At 32.0% G+C, this 15,067-nt stretch overlaps 2 protein-coding genes across 2 annotated transcripts; one reads left to right on the top strand and one right to left on the bottom strand.

The window, feature by feature from the left end:
* Window positions 1–7: 7 nt before the first annotated feature.
* LOC106661108 (mediator of RNA polymerase II transcription subunit 18) lies at window positions 8–5,117 on the bottom strand. Its single transcript, XM_014384292.2, has 5 exons — window positions 4,874–5,117; window positions 2,160–2,373; window positions 1,892–2,005; window positions 1,668–1,837; window positions 8–245 (listed from the first exon to the last, which is right to left on the bottom strand). Exons 1-5 carry the CDS (start codon window positions 4,880–4,882, stop codon window positions 54–56), a joined length of 699 nt encoding a protein of 232 aa, XP_014239778.1. The 5' UTR covers window positions 4,883–5,117; the 3' UTR covers window positions 8–53.
* A 237-nt stretch (window positions 5,118–5,354) lies between these two features.
* Window positions 5,355–14,753, top strand: LOC106661105 (PHD finger protein 19). Its single transcript, XM_014384287.2, has 11 exons — window positions 5,355–5,438; window positions 10,754–10,876; window positions 10,977–11,174; window positions 11,245–11,454; window positions 11,511–11,683; window positions 11,766–12,029; window positions 12,085–12,258; window positions 12,326–12,464; window positions 12,531–12,665; window positions 12,756–13,019; window positions 13,077–14,753. Exons 1-11 carry the CDS (start codon window positions 5,421–5,423, stop codon window positions 13,362–13,364), a joined length of 1,986 nt encoding a protein of 661 aa, XP_014239773.1. The 5' UTR covers window positions 5,355–5,420; the 3' UTR covers window positions 13,365–14,753.
* Window positions 14,754–15,067: the final 314 nt, after the last annotated feature.

Here is a 15,067-nt window from a genome sequence, read left to right as displayed (position 1 = left end):
AAAACCATTAGAAGTTTACAGCTTTTATTTACATTATTTACAAACATTTACAACTAAGGCCCTAATGACATAGGCAGCCGCTTGTAGTCAACTTTCTCAAGAAGGACCAACGGCCGAAGTTGCTCGGCGAAACTCCTCATATCTTCTGCTATCGCATCTTGCCCACTGGGTGCGAGCACGCTCAGCTCCACTAAGTAAGACTGCGATATGGCTTCGTAACTCTCTGGCGGCTTGCCTTGTCCCATCTAAAAAATAAAAAATGTGATAATGGGTTAAAAAGAAAAAACAAAAATTATATATATGTATACAGAGAAATAAAGAGAATGAATGTCTAAAGCTTAACCACCTGTAAACCATGCCAAAAGGAATCCAGAAGTTAATACCCAGGGCAACAAGGCATAAAGTTTACTAATTTAAAAAAAATTGTTCGAGATGTAATAAAGGTACAAGAACAATATTATTATTAAACAATTAATTATTTTAACCAAAGTGGGGTCGAGATAAACAATTAATGTCATGAGCAGGATTTGAACCTACGACATTTGGATTGATATCCTGGGTGTTCTACCACTCTGAAGTTAAAAGTAAGGAGTGTCAGTATTTAAAAAAAATATATACCAGGGATTCAAAATATTTATTCCTCTTGAAAACCCAAAGACAAAACAAAAATAACGAAAGGAACCAAGAAAAGCTGAGAGAGGAGGGCGACCAGGCTGAGGTCTTGTTGAAGTCTGAAACTTGAACAGCCGAGTTCTGGAATGCTGATTTGACTTTCCTGTTTGGACTTTATTATTATTTTTTTAACAGTTCATTACACTTACTCTCTTCAATTAGAGAGGTTAAAAAAAAGTATAAGTTTAAAAAAAGTTTTATAAGTTTAATATTGTTTAGTCCAATTGCAAATTTTTACCTTTTTTTTGGAAAAAAATTATCTAATTATATTATTATCTATCTCAGGCCCAATTCCACTCCAAAATTTCAAATACGACCCTATATATCCTGACATCATTCTCCAAAAATGGTAAAAATTTGAAACTAAACTTGAAAAGTATTAAACATGTATTTTTTTAAATAGTGTTATTGGTTAAAGAGAAATTAAGGTATCAAAAGGTATCTAAAAAGAACACCCTGTACACATATGTACACAATTAAAGCAAGAGTGGATAAACTGCCCATCGACAGTACTCCAATGAAACATTTTTTTCTCTCTTTAATGGAGACTAGTGTCACTGTCACTATTACTGGGTAGATCTTTAATCAGCGAGGGGGGTTTGAGAGAGTTCGGATTCAGATAATTGAGGATTTATGGTTATTGGGAGGGTTTTATGAAATTCGCAATAACGGAAGTGGATATTATATCTCAGACAAAAGGAATATTCATATCTCTGTGGGGTGTTTCGACACACAAAAAGGAGCATCAAGGATTTTTCTGAGGATTATAAATTGGGCAATTTGGATGCGACAGTATTGGAATNACAAAGTAATAATTTCACCGTTTTAAAAGATAGATTACATTTTATTCACAAACTGTTTTTATGGTGAAATGCCGAAACACAACTGACAGGCAAAATTAGCAAGGCTATGTAAACCGATATGATGGGTAATTAGGTTCATCAACCCACAGACCACAGGAGGAAATATTACAACATAAGAAAAATAACTGATACCTTAAATATTTTTGAAACTGTAATTTTCATTCTTCCTTTTCGAAACATGTAGCCACGCGCGACATATTCGAAGTCCATTCTACAGCCCATTTCCGTAAGGAATTCCACAACGGTCGAGCTCGTCCCTATATCTATGCTGCTTCTCACAATAGTTGGACGAGACTTGTCACCTGCGAATATTCAAATAAAATATACGGTTTGTAAGGTATACAAAATTGTATTACCAGTTCCTTCTGGCTGGCCTATGTATCTAAGTTGCCAGGGCAGCTCTGGAAAATCGATCGCTCTTCTCACTCTTAAGACTAGTGGTTGAGGCGATGCGCCTGCGTCTAAATTCACTAGAATATACATTTTTTGATGAATGTCTGATTGTAACAAATCATATATCACGAAGGTTTTATTAATTTGTAGGAAACGTTTATTAATAAAACACCTTTATAATTCTCTCTTAATTAGTCTGTTTTAAATCATATGCTAATATGTTGGAATTACTTATGCTGAAACACATCTCATGATCATGGAAGGTCTCAGGGCCAGTGTCGACATTGTCACACAGCCCTCTCAACCTATGAAGCAAGACTTCTACAGCGGTGTCAAGTACGCTTCCTTGCAGTAGGTACTCCTGGTTAGGGATTATGTTGGACTTGATTGCCGAGGAAAGGTTGTCCATAGCGGTACTAACAGGCTGCATACTTCCCCAGTCACCCTAACAGGGAAAAAAACATGATGAGATATTTGGAAAATTATTTAGCAGACAAATGAATAGTCTATTTTACAATAAGTACGTTTTAGGTTCATGATGAATTGGAAAGAATTCCTCAGGATTTTATCAGAATGCAAAGACGTTTTTTATTTTGTATATATATGTACATATATAATTAATAATTCAAATATAATAATAATATATAATTCAAAAAATGTATATATATACATTTTTTGAATTAGGTAATAAACATTTTCTTTTTAAATGTCTTATTTTTACAACCAAAACTATATGAACAACCTATATGAATAATCTGGCTGTAGTTCCCTTTTCTGAGACCATTAATTAACAAGTTAAAATAAACTGCTCAAAAATGAATAAAGATATTTGTACTTTATTCATATTCTATTAATGTCAATTAAATTAAGTGATATATTCTTGTTAGTTGGATAAAACAAAATAGAAATACAAACCAAAAACAAACAACTGTTAATCCTCGTATTTAATAACGGATTTACTTAATAGTAAACATGAAAATTACTCATTTTGTAAACTTAGTAACTTTTCTAGTCTTTTCTCCATTTCAATCCAGTTGTAGTCTCTTTAACGACTTAAAGATATCATCTTGAATCAGAATGTTATTGTGCAAATGAGTCATCGAGGTCACTGGCAAGTGGATATCGCAGAGGCAGTTAGCGTTTCTCAGAGTATGGTCTCCTGGGCTTTAGCTCGATTCCGAGTGGCTGGAAGTGCAAATTGGAGACCTGATAGTGGATCTCAGTGCATTACGATGCAAAGGAAGGAGAGAAATATTGGCATTGCTGCAAGACAATACCCTTTCCATAGTGCCCACCAGTATGTAAAGGAAGATGTTTTGGCAAGGCCTTTATGAACATAAACGATTCTTAATTGTTTGTGGGAGGTTGGACTCCTGTTGTATGACCATTTATTGCTGCAAGATGGAACCCTTTCTATAGTGCCCGCCAGATCATAAATGAAGTACAAAATGTTCTGGCACTTGTTGGAAGTTGGCCTCACAACGTATTCCCCTGCAGCATATGCCCACCACCAGCAACTTAGGACAATATGGTGCAGCAAGTGCCTAGAAAAGAACACCAATTGGAATGAGTCGTGTTTCTGCCTGTATAGTGACAGCAGGCACTGAAGAGGCTACCGAGAACAGATTGGAGAACAGTGGTGTAATGGTGTGGGCTGGGATTTACACTGGAGGACAATCTGAACTCCATATTGCTTATGGCAAACCTCATCGCAGACCGTTACGTCCAAGAAATTATCGAGGAATATATCTCTCAAACCAGGGATCTCATTGGCAGGGATTTTGAATTTCTGGATGACAATGTCAGACCTCATATAGGCAGAGTGTTCATCAATGTTTAGAAAACCTGAGAATTTCCCATCTGCTCCTTCCCCCACTGTCTTGAGTCCTTAATCCTGTTGAGTACTGTGGGATAAGTTGCAGAGAAGGTTTTTCGATCTCCATCAGCAGCTAGTTGACGTGCTACAACTGAATGCATCTACGGAGTGAAATTCCTTATGAAATTAATGACAACCTTATTAACAGTTTGCCTAACAGGTGCCCAAAGGTTTTGGCTAACAGAGGACAGTGTACATGTTATTAATTGTTTAAAAAAAATTATTGTGTCCAATAAACAAAATTATCGATATTATGCAATTTATAATAAAAATGTTTGGGAAAGTAAATACTATAAAATTAGTAATATCCCTATTCATTTATGAGCAATTTATGAGCCAGCTTCACTTGTAGGATTTTGTAGACATGCATGACAATACAGATATTTTTGTGTCAATAAAATTAATATTTAGTGTTTGTATAATTTAATTATTTTATTTAGTTTATTTTTTATTTTATTTATTTAAATTTTTAGCTATGGTTTTATCTTTTTCTTTAAGTTCTTTGGAAGTATTTTCTTTTTTTTCAATTCAAATTTTGTATTATTCTGCATTTTTGTTGCCGTTTTCATTCGCCTCAGGCAGATGGAATTTTCCATGTCGTAATAGTACTTATTTTAGTATCTATATTTTAATTGTATATTATTGGATTATATCAAATAAAGTGTCTTTCTTTTTATTTTTAAATATGAATAAATGTAAATTCATTAAAATTTAAGGGTGGTGAGTTAATTTTGTCCATCATTGTATATAGCGATTATTTAAGATTATCTTGACAATACGTGAACACTCAAAAGGGTATATTATCGTATACAGGTGTATACGACAGAAGTAGGTTTAATCGGACATAGTTTCTCAAAAATATCAGTTTCATCTAGTTTTAAGTGGTTTAAAACTAAAATGTATGCATGTTGTTAATGTTGATATTTTTTAATTGAACTGTTTAATAATTTAAAAAAAATATTTTTTTTGTTTGGGTTTTATGAATGTCAACAACTTCGTCGGTAAACCGATCTCCGTTGAAAACATTGACAATTGGAATAATTACGTTGGATGACTATTTTTGTCGTACCTTTTCCATTTTTCAGTCAGTTTGAGACGAGATGTCGTTTCTTAACTCCGCCGGCTCATTTCCCGATTGTTTCAGTGGCTGAGCGTTGGTTCGTCGATCGGGTACTGGCACTGGGTTCAATTTCAACCCAATGGGTTCATTGGGTACTGGGTAGTGCCGTAGTGTGTAGTGCGAGCCGCAGAGCGGGCACACGAGACGAGACGACGGACGGACGAAGCGTCAACGACTGGGCAGTTGTTGTTTAAAATTAAACATGGCGGACTCGACTGGTCGGAGGTGGCTTCCCGTTCGGATCGAGTTATGATCGCCGCCCGCCTCGTTCGCCTCGTTTCGCCCCGATTTCGGTCCCCAGGCCAGATGCGAGTTGAACCGGGCTTTGTCGTGGGAGGCCGCCGAATTTCGACCTGAGCCCCGCCGAACTCGGAAGCCGTCCGAACGTCCGCTTCACGACGGATCGCCCGTTTCCCACTCGGCGAGAAATGCCAGCCGGCCGAAAGACGAGCCGTCAGAGAATCCGAGCCAGCCGCTAGCGACTCCAAGCCAAGAGATGTCTTCGAAGAGAAAGGTAATTTTGACAATTTTTCAATCGCCCCCGCACGATAACGCCTTCCCTTCTCGATCCCATCCACTCTGTTTAGTGTTTACACACTCCTTTCCAACATAAAATACCCTCGAATCCGACTCCTGATTGCAAAGGTCTCCTAGGACAAAAAAGGGCTAAATTATTTTTTTCCCCAGCATGTTAAAAAAAAATATCGGGCTCCCTCAAAGCTAACGCGATTTTCCTTCTGTTTCACCAAAGTTGAGGTTGAAAAAAAATCACCTATGTGAACCACAATCGACAAATCCAATGGCTTTTCCTACACAATTTATGTCTAAACCCTCCAGAAACAGACTACACAGTTTTCTAAAACTGATATTTCTATGCAAATGTTCTTTTTGTCCATATTTGATTTAAAAAATGCCTCTATTTACTGAATAAAAAATGGTTAAAATCACGAAATCATACTATAATATATTTTTTTAAATAATTTTCTAAGTAAAAACTACTATAATTGAAACAAAAGTTTTATTGCCTACAAATCCATAGATCTTAGTCATAATTGGACGTTTTAATAATTTAAGTTAAATATACTTTTTTATCTAAGGTGTTAATTGAGATGAAAAAGTGTAATTAATTTAAATTTCTTACAAAGTTCCAGCATTCACTTTATGTCAAATACAATTTTAAAAAATTGTTAAATGATAACATAAAATTCAAGATTTTACAGATTAAAAAAAAAAATAGAATAAGTACAAAAGTTGTCTTTATAATGTATACTACAAAGTCATAGAATATGCTTTTTTAATGCACAAATTTCAACATCAAGATGGTGGTGTTTTATGGTCAGTCGATTAAACTTATTAATAAATGTAAGTGGAAAAAGTTCAGAAAATCACTGATTCCAACATAATGGTCATATTGAAAAATACCATTTATACAAATCGTAATCAACAAATTCTATGCCTTTTTCCTAATCAACAGATTAAAGCCAATCCATTTTGAGTAAAAAGTCACTATTTACCAAATATAATGGTAAAATCATGTAATCATACTATAATACAATGAAATTAACTTATCTAATAAAAGAGTAATAAGCTCAGCTCTTAATGAATCCCATATTTTATGGTTGGTAAGGCAGAATTGCAAGTACCTCATTGTAATAAATTAAGTCACTGATTCCAAGATAATGGTCAGATTGAAAAGTATCACCAATACAAATCATTATCAACAAACACCAGGGCTTTTCCTAATCAAAAGATTAAAACGATTACAATAATTATAAAAGAAGTTTGATTGTTTTGTAATTAATTACAAAGTCATATTGTATTCGTCTACTGTACACGTTTTAATATCAAGGATTCTTAGAAAAAAATATTGGTGTTTTATGTACAATGGATTACAGTTATTAAATGAGAGTGTAAAAAGTTCAGTAAGTTGATTTCAGCAAAATGGTCATATTGAAAATATTATTTACACTTACAATTTATATCTAAACAATCAGAAACAAACTATACAATTTTCTAAAACTGATATTTCTATTGCAAATGTTCTCTTCGTCGATATTTGGTTAAAAAACGCCTCTATTTATTGAATATACTTGTTAAAATCACCAACTTATTCTATCTACAATTTATAATATTTATCTAAGGTGTTAATTGAGTTGAAAAAGTGTAATTAATTTAAATTGCTTACAAAGTTCCAGCATACACTCTTTGACAAGTGCAATTAAAAAAATTGTTAAATGATAACATAAAGTTCAAGATTTTACAGATAAAAAAAAAATTACAAAAGTTTTCATATAATGTACAAAGTCAGAATGTATTCATGTAATACCCAAGTTTTAACATCCAAGATTCTTAAAAAATAAAAAACATGGTGTTTTATGGGGTCGATAAAACTTATTACTAATGAAAATGGAAAAAGTTCAGAAAATTAGTTTCCAACATAATGGTCATATTGAAAAATATCATTTACACAAATTGTAATCAACAAATTCTGTGGCTTTTCCTAATCATTAAAACGATTACAATAATTATAAAAGAAGCTTATTTTGTAATAAATACAAAGACACAGACTGAACTTCCCTAATGACAAGTTATAGCATCAAGGATTCTTGGAAAAAATTAATAGTGTTTTATGGAAAACAGATTAATTTATCCAATGAAAGTGGAACAAGTTCAATAAATCACTGATTGCAACATAATGGTCATATTGAAAACTATCATTTATCCCAGTCGTAATCAATAAATTAATTTTCTTTAAACTTCTTTAAACGTTTTTTCTTTAAACAATAAATTCAGTGACTGGGCTATCAGGTCCATATTTAGATGGCTTTTTGTAAAGAACAGATTATAGCAAATCCATATTGGATTAAAAAAGTCACTATTTACCAAATGAAATGGTAACATCACAAAATCATACTATAACAATGGAATAAACTTTTTAATTAAAGTCCAAATTACAGGTAGATTATTGAAACAGATTAACACTGATTCCAAGGCAATGATGAGTTTGAAAAATGTAATTTATAAAAATTGTAATCAACAAATGCCATGGCTTATATCTAGCACCTCTAAAGCCTCTAAAGCAATTTTTTAATATATAATTTCTCCAAAAAGGAAAATAAACTTAATTTTTAAACTCAGAACAAGGGCAGGGGTTGTTTCTTTCTTTAAACAAAAAATTCAGTGACTTGGCTTTCAGTACAAATAATGAAAGCATAAATTTCATTCAATTTCTGAAGTATGTTTGTATTCCCATAATTATAATGGGATAATTGTGTTAAAAAGTAAAGTAATTATTTACGTTGGTAAGTCTGAATTTTTACTAAAAAATACCACTTATACGAATCGTAATCAACAAATGCCATGGCCCTTCCCAAATTTATTTGTATCTTTTCAATTTATACAAACCAATGTTTATATATATATGTTCTCTTCATCCTCTTTAAGTAAAAAAGGAAGTATTTACTAAATATAATGGTAAAATAATGAAATCATATAACATTATGTACACAATCATGTGTTGATTTACTGTACAGATTTTAAAATCAAGGATTCTTTGAAAAAATTAATATTTTATGGACAGTCATTTAAAAGTATTAAATGAAAATGGAAAAAGTCCAATTTTGAATGAATCCAATAATTTCTGCTTCGCAAGTCCAAATTGCAGCAAGTCCATTTCAAAAATAAAGTACCTGTTTCCAAGAAAAAGTCCTCACTGAAAACTATCACTAATAAAAATCATAGTAAAAAAATAAAATAATTCCATAGAGTTTCCTGTAAATTCTCTAAAACTTGACTTCACAATTTCTTTAAACAAAATTTTTATTGCAGAGGTTCTCCATCCTTAATGTAAAACAACAGTAGTTTAATTTACAATAACAAATATTACGAATTGAATCATATTTTTCAGTTTTTATTTTTGTTTGATGTCTCTTTCATGTGGTTTGGGTGATGTTTTCCTATAAACTAAACTCTCTAAAATTCGACTGCACAATTTTCTTTAAAGTAAAATTTTTTATTGCAGTGGTTCTCCATCCATAATGTGAAAAGAAAGTTGAAACAACAATGGTTTAATTTACAATAATAAAGATTCCAAAATGAATAATTTATTTTTCTGTTTTAATTTTTGTTGTCTCTTTCATGTGATTTAAGTGATGTTTTCGAATGTTTTTCTTATGTTCACAACTTTCTTTTAAATGAATTTTGAGGCATTTTTAGCCTCTTCATCCGTACAATTTAGTCGAGCCTCAACAGGCGACTAGGCATCAAAAAATTGTCTCAAAATGCATTTACATAAAAGGTGTGAATAGATAAATGTAGGAAAAGCATAATAAAAACTAATCTGAACCAATAATTTATATTCCCAGTTTGAATAAGGCCAGGGATTGTTTATTACATTAAACTGAAAATTCATTGACTTTCAGTACAATCAGAGAATCAATTTGTTTTGTTTTCCTGTATGTAGCAAAACATGCTGAGAATTATTAAGGTATAAAAGTGTTAAAAGTTCATTTCTGAATGAATCACATTCTTTATGCTTAATAAGTCCGAATTGCAAGAAGCTCATTGTAATCAAGTTGCTGATTCTTATATAATGGTCATATCGAAAAATATCACTAATACAAATCATAATCAATTTATTTTATAATCAACTCTTATCTTAACTTTCAAAAGCCTGTCTTCACCTTTTTAAAAACTGATTGTACTATTTTAAATGCACTATTGCAAAATATACCAAAAATTACTGGTTAAAATTATATAAAAAATTTACATCAAATCGGTTATCGTAAAGGTTTTAACAACAAGGATTCTTGGAAAAAATTAATAGTGTTTTATGGAAAATAGATATACTTATCCAATGAAAGTGTAAAAGTTCAGTTCTTAATTATCCAATTATTGAAGCTTGGTAAGTCTGAATTGCAAGTAGCTCATTGTAATAAATTAAGTCACTGATTGCAAGATAATGACCAGATTGAAAAATATCATTAATACAAATCATTATCAACAAATATTTGTGGCTTTTCCTAATCAACATTTGCTTTTAATCTTTTTGAACCAAAAAAGGAAATAATTATTGATGATACAAAATAGCCAATTTTACAATAATGACTTACAACAACTTTTCATAGAAATACGGCTTTAAAAATGCAAAAAGTTAATGGCTATTATGTATGAATGATACAAAAGTAATAAATACTTTTGATTACTCTTTATGGACACATGTTTTTTATTGATAGGAGTAAAAAGTATGCTAGGATAAATGGCTGTTATTTGTGCTTAGATAGGAAAAAAAAGCTTCTAAACTTATAATTAAATATCAAAATTACTCTTTGCTCAAAATGCAAAATCTTGGATCTCATTTTGTAGTATTAAAAAATGAACTGACTCTTACTGTATAGTTTTCGAGCAATAAATATACTGTAGTTTTAACATACCATGTTTTCACTGGTGCCGTCCACCAGAAACATTTCAGCATGTTCAGTGGTTTGTTTGTGATTCCTTGTGTATGACCCTTTTTTTTTTGATGCCGGACCAAATTGTTCATTTAGGTCAATTTTGTAATTACAGTATCAATTAAGTTACAATATCAATACAACAAATTTTTCTGAATTCATGATTTTTAGGTTATTCTTCCTATGTATAAATACCTTTCTGTGCAAAATTTTATCTGTTCATCATTAATAATTATGACAACTTACAAAATTGTCCATTGTGGTGTTTCTATTTAAAGTTCTATTCAAATTGTTCTTTAAAGATAGATTAAGGATAGTTTTTATGCTGTGTTTGAAATTGATTGTTACGGCTTGCATAAAATATAAAACTTTTTTTCAGGATTTGCTCGGGGATCACCCGACCCCTGATAGCACGACAAAAGAGAAGCAGAGTTTTTTAATTGGCGATGAAGTCCTTATGCAAAGGAAAGATGGAAATTTCTACTTGGGGACGGTCGTTAAAGTAAATGTTTTTTGGTTAAATAGTGATAATAGTTTTCTTATCATTTTCCAAATACCACTCAACACCCAATGCCACCAGACTTATCGATTATTGTTTTTAGATTGATCTCTCCAGGGATCAATGTCTTGTCAAATTTGGGGACAACACAGATAGCTGGTCTGTATTCTCAAGACTAACAAAACTATCAACTGGCCTGGATGTAATGTGTGTGAAGTGTAAAGTGTCTGAATCAAAGACAGACAATGATATAATCGTCTGTGATAGGTGCTCACGAGGATATCACCAGTTATGCCATGTTGTATGTAGTTTTTTTTGTTCTTACATATTTATTGAAAATTTTTATTCATAAATATTTTGACCATTGTTAGCCTCAAGTGAAGAATGATGAACTGAAAGATGATTCAAAATGGGAATGCTCGAGATGCCAAGAACTGCCTGGGAAACGGCAACTCCCTCCAAGAAAATCAACTCAAGCCCTACCAGTCCCAAGGTCTCTCTCACCTTCTGTGCCCCCTCAGACCACCGTATCTCCAGTGAATACTGTTAGCGAACCTCAGAAGAAGAAATTACCTTATAACGTAAAATAATTAATTTATATCATGTTTCTTTTGTTTCAATTATTTTATTTTTTTAGCTGTCTGACCTGCATTGGGATATGCAACATCGGGTAAATACTGAGGGAAAATATTGTTATTGCGGTAACTCAGGGAAGTGGTTCTTGCAAATGCTCCAATGTGGGCGATGCCGCCAGTGGTTCCATGGGAGATGTATCTCATCATTAAAAACACCCCTGTTTTATGGTGATAGGTATGAATAACTTTAAATAGAAAAAATTTAAAGAATTGTCAACTTACGTCAACTATATTTCCTCTTTATTTTGTTTCTTTAGATTTTATGTCTTCATCTGTTTACTTTGCAATTCGGGCAAGGAATACCTTAGAAGACTGGAGTTGAAGTGGGTCGATTTAGTTCATTTAACAATATTTAATTTAACGCTGAAGACCGCTAAGAAATATCAAGACGTCGATTTAGATATTATAAATTTTATTAATACTGAATGGAGTAACCTCCAGCTCCCACCAAAGATAATCGAAACAGATGTTGCCGAAAGACGTGAGACAGTCATGTCGGTCTTGACCAGCAATAGGAACAGGTAGAGAGTTCTAAGTTAAATTTTTTTCTTTATTTTTTCTAAATGCTTTTTGAAGGTTCAAATATGGAAGAGAAGTCAAAAAAAGAACCACCATGTGGGGTTTGAAAGTGAGAGTACCTCCTCCAACGCCTGTATTTAGCCTTCCTCCGAACAAACCACTTACTGATCAAGTTTTGTCTGATGCTTGGAACAACAGCGCTCGGTTGAAATTTCTCCCTGGCAAACTCTTGTAAATAACTCGAATAAAATCAGTGCCTTTTAAAAACCCTATTTTTAACTCTTTATACCTTTTCAAGGGATTCGGAAATTGTAAAGGATTACAATTTGTACCCAGATTGGGAAAAGTTGAAGGATACCTTGCCAGGCCTTGAACTGTTACATGTTGATACTAGGCTTCTCGTATTGCCTAATGGGGTCCCTGCAAACGGTCACAATGTACGCTTGCCAAATTTATATATATGTTAAAAAATCTGTTACATTTTGTAAGTTTTTAAATTTTAGGTATGCATCAAAAGTTCAACCCCTTGCTATCCTGAATCTAGATCTCAAATTGAGCGCCGACTGAAAGCTCAAGTTGCTGATGACAGACTGCGCAGCTTCAAGTCCAAAAAGTCCAAAAAACGAAACTTAGAAAAGGTAAATAATTCAATATGGTGCTTAATAAAGTGTTTTTTTACTAATTTATAAACATTTTATTTTACTAATTTATAAACATATTTATTTAAGAATTCGAAGGAACAGGAGTTGCCACCGACTCCACCTTCCTCAGAGAGTAACCCGGATGTAAACTTGACAACTCAGCCAGATACAAGTGGGGATGAGTCGTCTTCTAGAGGGACTTTGGATTCTATAATCCCTCCACCAGCGGATTTTGAAGGAAGAAACAACCCTTTTCTCTCGACATCGCTACCTGTAAATCTTGTACCTGTTTTGAGACCAACAAAGCGTCGGCTTAGTGAAAAGGATATTATAATCACTAGTAACGGAGAGGTATGATTTGTCTTTATTTAAATGATTTACTTAACTGCAACAAGTTCTTCACTATAGATTAAAAGACGAAGAGTAAGAAGAGTCGGAAAGCTTGGAGCTAGGGGGATTCATTTGGAAAATGGAAGAAGGATGAGGAGAATAAAATCAGCACAGACAACGCCGACAACATCCCCAGTGAAGAGCCAGTCGAGCCTAAACATGGAAGACTTAAAAAGTACTGTGAACCTCTATTTTGGTGGTGTAAATAGAATTGCTGCAGGTGAAAAGTTTTCGGTCAGAGCAAAGCGTATTTTGCCAGATGGCAGAACTCAGTATCTTATAAATTGGGGTTGCTCACCCACGTAATAAACGTTTGATTTTAGCAAATTTATCGAATTTCTGGAAGTCAAAGGCCTTCCTGTTTTGTTTTTATTATTTTGATTTTTAAAAAAGTTACCCCCCTACAAATTGACTGATTCTTAATAATTCAATTCTTTCTCTATTCGACTGATTAGTTATATGTGTGAATATTTATAAATTTGATTTTTTCAATTAAATTTGAAATGGTTTTTTAGAAAATGGTCTTGACTGCAATTTGTCTTAAATTAGGAATCTCCTATGGCAGTAGTAAAACATTTAGTCAAATTGTTTTTGCTCCAAATAACTATGAAGATGATACTGACCATTTTCTGAAATCATTTCTTTTTTACTACATCCATAATTTTTTTTTTTTCTATCCTAGAAGAATTAACTTGGAATCTCCCAGTAATTTTGAACTTTGAAAATAATGATGCTGGGATATCATAACGCTTGTTGCGTTTGAGACTGCATTCTTATTTAAGATTGAGACGAGAAATATTTTTAATAAGAAAACAAGTTAATGGTGTTCGTTAAAGGCTGTTCTTTATTAAAAAAATGAAAGTGCTTTTTGATAGCCAATACATTTATTACCGGAATTATTAAATAAAGAATTATAAATGTCATGTTTGTAATCTTAGCAAACATCAGTAATTTCATTTTTTATTTATATTTTCACAAATATTAGATTGAAGTAGAATACAATATTTAAGTGAAGGCAGATTCTTTTGTTTTTGGCACTTGAAAACCAAAATTAAATACTTTTGTCATTTTTTAATCAACAGGATTACACGTTTTATGGTCTCAATTTTTTAAATTGCCTAATATGTGTGAAGGTAGCAATTACTAACGACAGTTGTTATATGACTTTTTCTGATGTTTTGATATCAGCAACTGTACGTATACCAAACTTTTGTACTAATTTGATGTAAATAACCTATTTTGTAACAAACCCCGAGCCCTGATATGGACGTTGTGAGCAATGTTTTGTTTTTGTACATAATTAATTAATTTTTCCATTTTGTTTTTGATGTATTCTCATTTAATTATCAATTTTTGTATCTATATTGTTTAAAATCATCAGATTTGGAAGTTAAGAGAGTTGTGTAGAGTATTGATAAGGATGTAAAATTGTACAAAATATAACATCATAAAGTATAAATTATCTATTATAAATAAAATCTGAAAATTACAAAAAAAAAATTATTAAAAGAAATAAGATAGTGAATACGAAGAGCTAAAAAACTTGAATGTCACTGAGCTTACTAGTATTTTGTGTAAAGGATGGTGGGGATTGAATGTTTATTCTTCTTGTTTTTAGTTGTAGTATCGTAGAGTGAACTGAATCCTTAAAATTGTAGAAGGCTGATCCATGTTCCATAAACAAAAGTCATAATTAAAAAAAAAATGTCTTATTTAGAAAAATATTTTAAAACATTCCTTTGTGACACTTTATTCTTCATTAGTACAGAACTAGTCTTTTCTTGTTAGAACATTTTTTAAAATAATATTTATTTCCAAGTTTATGTTAACTGTAATTTGTATTATTTTTAATTTTTTTTTTTTTAATTAAGGCATCATAATTTTGGGTTATTTTGTTCTTTTTATTTCCATTTAAATTAAAATTTTGAATAGGAATTGGTTTAGTTTGTTTAGCTCTTATATTCCACATCAGCTGGAAAAATAAAAGGTTTAGAGATATTATAATAGAA

The sequence above is a fragment of the Cimex lectularius genome, unplaced genomic scaffold, assembly GCF_000648675.2.
Source record: "Cimex lectularius strain Harlan isolate CLEC.00 unplaced genomic scaffold, Clec_2.1 scaffold39, whole genome shotgun sequence".
In the NCBI taxonomy this organism is placed as follows: Eukaryota; Metazoa; Arthropoda; class Insecta; order Hemiptera; family Cimicidae; genus Cimex; species Cimex lectularius.
Note: the sequence above shows the minus strand (reverse complement) of the source record. Positions and strands in the feature narration are given on the sequence as shown.

Coding starts and splice junctions, on each gene's coding strand:
- LOC106661105 (XM_014384287.2), top strand. Junction 12,259..12,325: donor TTTCTCCCTGGCAAACTCTT/GTAAATAACTCG, acceptor TACCTTTTCAAG/GGATTCGGAAATTGTAAAGG. Junction 12,465..12,530: donor TCCCTGCAAACGGTCACAAT/GTACGCTTGCCA, acceptor TTTAAATTTTAG/GTATGCATCAAAAGTTCAAC.
- LOC106661108 (XM_014384292.2), bottom strand. Junction 2,006..2,159: donor TGAGATGTGTTTCAGCATAA/GTAATTCCAACA, acceptor TGTATATTCTAG/TGAATTTAGACGCAGGCGCA. Junction 1,838..1,891: donor AGGCCAGCCAGAAGGAACTG/GTAATACAATTT, acceptor GAATATTCGCAG/GTGACAAGTCTCGTCCAACT.